Source organism: Armigeres subalbatus, chromosome 1, assembly GCF_024139115.2.
Source record: "Armigeres subalbatus isolate Guangzhou_Male chromosome 1, GZ_Asu_2, whole genome shotgun sequence".
NCBI classification, from domain to species: Eukaryota; Metazoa; Arthropoda; class Insecta; order Diptera; family Culicidae; genus Armigeres; species Armigeres subalbatus.
Genome location: NC_085139.1, coordinates 34,596,646 through 34,601,280, shown reverse-complemented (window position 1 = coordinate 34,601,280; position 4,635 = coordinate 34,596,646). Strand labels below are relative to the sequence as shown.

At 41.4% G+C, this 4,635-nt stretch overlaps 1 protein-coding gene across 1 annotated transcript; it reads left to right on the top strand.

Moving 5' to 3' along the window:
• Positions 1-2,118: 2,118 nt before the first annotated feature.
• LOC134208270 (transcription factor SOX-4) lies at positions 2,119-2,990 on the top strand. The gene has a single exon (XM_062684297.1). It carries the CDS (start codon positions 2,394-2,396, stop codon positions 2,724-2,726), a length of 333 nt encoding a protein of 110 aa, XP_062540281.1. The 5' UTR covers positions 2,119-2,393; the 3' UTR covers positions 2,727-2,990.
• The last annotated feature ends 1,645 nt before the right edge of the window (positions 2,991-4,635 follow it).

Below are 4,635 nucleotides of genomic sequence, written 5' to 3'. Positions count from 1 at the left end.
GTCTATTTCTATAGGATCCGAGAAACCTCTATTATTATTGTTTGGACTCTGATTAACTTTGAAATCACCTTTTACTAACACACAGCCAATGACTTCATATGTTCTTTCCATAATCATGGATAGGACAACGGTTTGACTGTCCCACCCAGGAAAATTCATGCGTAGGATATGTCCTACTTGTAATATGTCCTACTTGCTGAATTTGAGCAATTTGAACGAGGTGAGTGTCTTTCCGGTCTTTTAAGGGTTAAGGGATACAATCTTGTACAAACCGTTAATCATGTCCTTTTAAGTGACACCGAGTGAAAGTGATTTTTACGCAAGTTTATTGCGCTTAGCTGAAAAGTGCATTTCTGCGTAATGTTACTAAAATGTACTTGATATGCTTTTTTATAAATTTGCGTGAATTTTGAATAATTTGCGTGACGATCCAACGTTACGTTACCTCCCGTGACCCTACCTATTTTTTTAAAATATTTTTCTTATGCCTTATTGCGAGCCAATTCAAATTTAGAAAAATCATTCATTAACTTTCTGGGTATTTCAAATACGGTATATTGCATTATGCGAAACGACTTTACGCCAATCGGATTTCCACCCAGCTTGGCTAAATTTGTGATTCTAGCAAAAAGATTTTTTTTAATATTTTTTTATTTTAATGGGAAAATTTTATTCTGTTTAAGTGTGTTGTCCCTTCAGGCGGTTGGTTTTTTTTCGAACGAATGGAACTCAGACAAGTGTCGTTCAAGTGTTTGTGATAGAATTCATATTAAAACGTAACAACTTATTAGTCAGCTTGTAATCGTGTATCTGTCCAATGTGATTAAAATATTCAACGAATTCGAGACAGACATAGGGGTCTCCAGTTAGCCTTGCAAGGCAAATGATTTCAAATCCGGAGATAGCGAGATTGATTCCCGGTTCGGGCCAGGATGTTTTCGGGTGGAAAACATTCTTAACTCCTTGGGCACAGTGTATCCATTGCACTTGCCACACAAGACCCATATTCATGCATTTGCGGGCATAGAAAGCTTTCAATTAATAGAACACTAATTTGAAAAGCAGGATTCCAGTTCCAATTGGAATGTAGAGCCATAGAAGAAGAAGAAGAAGAAGAAGAGACAGACATGCGATTACATGCAGTCTAGCAGCTATACTTTCCTATGGTTTTTCCTGGGCGTCTAATTTACCTTTCTATATTTTTACGTTGATTATCCATAAATACTTAAAACCACCATCCCCAAATCCCCAACACTAAATAAGCTACAAACAACTCTTATGAGCGAAGGCTGGTGCATTGCAATTCGGTCTGATCTTACATTACCTTACCTACGCCACACGCCCAGCAGTCAATGTGGGGATTCCCAAGCGCGCAATTGAAACCAACGAAACCCGGAAGAAAGGAGGCGAAACAAAATTGGAGAAGCTTTCGCCAAAGTAGTATCAAAGTTCAACGACCCATCACCGGCCAGATAAACTTGGTCACACGCATACCTTCACCCATCTTGCGGAGAACGAGCCGGCCGCTCGAAGATCGCGCTGAATACTCCGTTGCTGCAAGTTGGCGAGCTTTCGAATATCGAACAGGTGATACTTGCCTGCTTGGGTGAAGCCACCGTCGAACCTGTCGTCGCGGTGCCACCATATAGGAGAGTGAGATAAATTGAGAAAGATCGCAACACACCTGTGTGTCGTCGCGGCTGAGCGAATGGATCGTACACGGCAACCAGATCATGTTCGGAAGATCGCTCTCTTTCTATCCCTCCCGTCCGTGTATGATCGCGCAAGCTCGCCACAGCTTTGCGCACAATGTATTCTAATCTACTCGGATCGATGCGGTGTTGTGTGGCAAAGGTTTCATATTTTATTGTTTTTGTTTTTCGTGGCCTGTACGGGTTTTCGGGTGAGCCTGCCTCTCTCTTCTGTTGTTCCGAGGTTGCAGCGTCGTTGTTCTGCAGTGTATGTCAACACGGAGATAACATTCCAGAGTATAAGGCCTCCGTCGTTTGTGATTCGTTGGGTGAAGAGGAAAAAGAGCCATATCGCGAACTCGCACAAAGATCCAACTTCACCTGACAACCTGTCGGCCTCCCCATCGCCTATCCCATCTCATTCAATTGGGAGATCGTGAGTCGAGTTTGCCTGTGTGGTAGTGGATCGCAGCATTTTTGGGCTCGCGAGACTTCAATGCGCACTTGCATCTGGAAGACGAAACTTGTCTTGACGAACCACTCGCGTGATTCTGCGAAACGGGCTCCCGTCGATCGGTAGTGTGCGGTGTAGATTGCATAAGTTTCCAGCTTCACAGCTTCACGTAGGTGCTAAACTGCAATTTGTTGTCAGCTCAGGCGTGTTGATCGTTTTGTGCGGGTGCGGAACAAAGTTCATCGAAAATGTCCTATCAGTGCAAGAATTGTGAGCGTGAGAAGGACCAAAACAATAACTACGTCAATGCCACCTATGCGGCCAATGCCCATGGCACTCGTGGCAATAGGTCCGGTTCAACCCGGTCCAGCAGGAACGCCGCCGGCAATGGGGGCGGCACTAACGAAAACGCTAACGGATCCAGCCACGGCAGTGCCAACGGGGGAACGGGTTCCCAAGTGACAGGGGCCACCCAGGTGACGGCCAAAGTGATGTGGGGAAGTGTCGGAGCGATCAAAGAACTGCGCGAGAAGGAACAAGCCGAACGAAATCAGGTCACCAGGGCCGGACGCCGACAGTAGAGTCGGTGTGTGCAGAAGCAATATTTAGTAGTAGTGGAAAAGGTTGTTCTAGTGAGCAGTGCGCAAAAGCGGTTTGGAGAAGAAGTTATTAATTTTTTGCTTTTGTTGTTGAGCCAGAACGTGTGCGATTTTTCAATGTTATCAACTTTTATTCTATCTAAACTAGTAGTTAATTTATTATCATTAACATTATCAAATCGTTGAGATTTTTATGACATACTGCAGCACCGACCGAACAACGCAAGGAATTACGTCAATGACAACCAGGTGAGTTTCCAAAGATGTAGCTGCCCGGACTGGTGAAGATAGCATTTCATGCAATCTATTCCGGTTTTTATTTAATATTAATGATTAATTATGCTTACCAGCCTTTCTCAAACTTCATCATCGAGGCGTGTATTCAATGCATAGTAGAGGTCCTCGACTCGTGATGTGAGAAAGCACAGTTTACAGTTCAATTTATACATAATTAAAAAGTGAATTTGCATTTTGTCTGTTCTTGCATTAGGGATACCGCACCAATAGTAGAGGTATCATTTAAAACATAATTTTAAAATATCTAATTGAATTTACTTATTGCAATGGTGAAACTGTCTTGATTTCAGTGATAGGTGCGCAACTCATTTTGTGGAATTTATTGCAAATCTTAGTTTTTCAATGAAGGTATTCTATGATTTATAACAGAAACCATATTTCAAAGGAAACTATTCTGATGGTTCACCTGATAACATTCTGGATCATCCTGCTCTTTCCTCAAAGTTTGACCAATTCACAATCAGTCCTAAACAAGGGGCAACCAACTCTAAACTTTGCGAAAATATTACTCATTGTCCCGCAATAGTATTTCGTGGTATTTCTAGTATCCATGATTTTCGTCAAACAACGATACGGTTGCTAGTTCGGTTGTTATGGCGTTTGCTGGTTAGTTAATGAAACACAGTGCTCCCCCGTTTTGAAAACATCTGTTTTCTACCTCCTACAGATTCTAGAAAACACTAGAACCACATTTTATATTTCTAATGCCATAAAACCAAAACAGGGGCCCAAAAGATTATTCCAAAATTATTGGTAATAGAAATAGTTGTTCAGGGCTTTTTTTTAGAAATTCAAAAGAGACTGAAATTATGTGTTGCATAAAACGTGGTGTACTGTATTCACTGGGTGGCGTCGTTTTCATGCTTTCCCAACCAGGGCTCTTCGATCAATTTACCGTTGATATGACGTAGTTTTTCGCTAGTATTTGTTAGTATTTCTGGATACTGTCGAAAGTTTAGAGTTAGTTGCCCCTTGGTCCTAAACTCTGAATAACCTTCTAACTTCTTTGTCGGGGGAACTGTTAGTTTGACTAAATTAATGATTTCGTGTGTGTTACTTGTACGTGAAGTTAAACGATTTACGAAACAATTTATTATCAGCTTCCACACTGATATTCTTCCCTCCCCCTTCATACGGGAGCTTGGCAGAAAGAAGGTCGTGTGATATGTGCCATCACAAATATTGCCCTCCGCTCGCTTTCAAATCGACTTCTATAAAAACATTCTTCATGCCTGCCGTATCCTAACGGAACTATCAATTCTATACTTTCGCCTCTAATTCTATCATGAACATGTACGTCCAAGTTTGGAAGATGATATTAGCATTTCCATATCATTGTTAGTTTGAGTGAAATGATTCGCTGCTGAAAGCAATTTAATATTATTGTTTAAAATAGTGTTCCACCTTACTGGGTAATTTTTTTTTTTCAACAGTTTGTACAGTACAGTTTTCAAAATAAGCATTATCCTCGTCTCGAACTCACTACCTTAACACTTTATACGGATGCTTTGTTAACGAAAGTCAAAATGAAAATAGTAATTCACAGCGTTCTGTGAAGAAAATATGGAAGATGGAGACGCATGGTAGGCTCAGG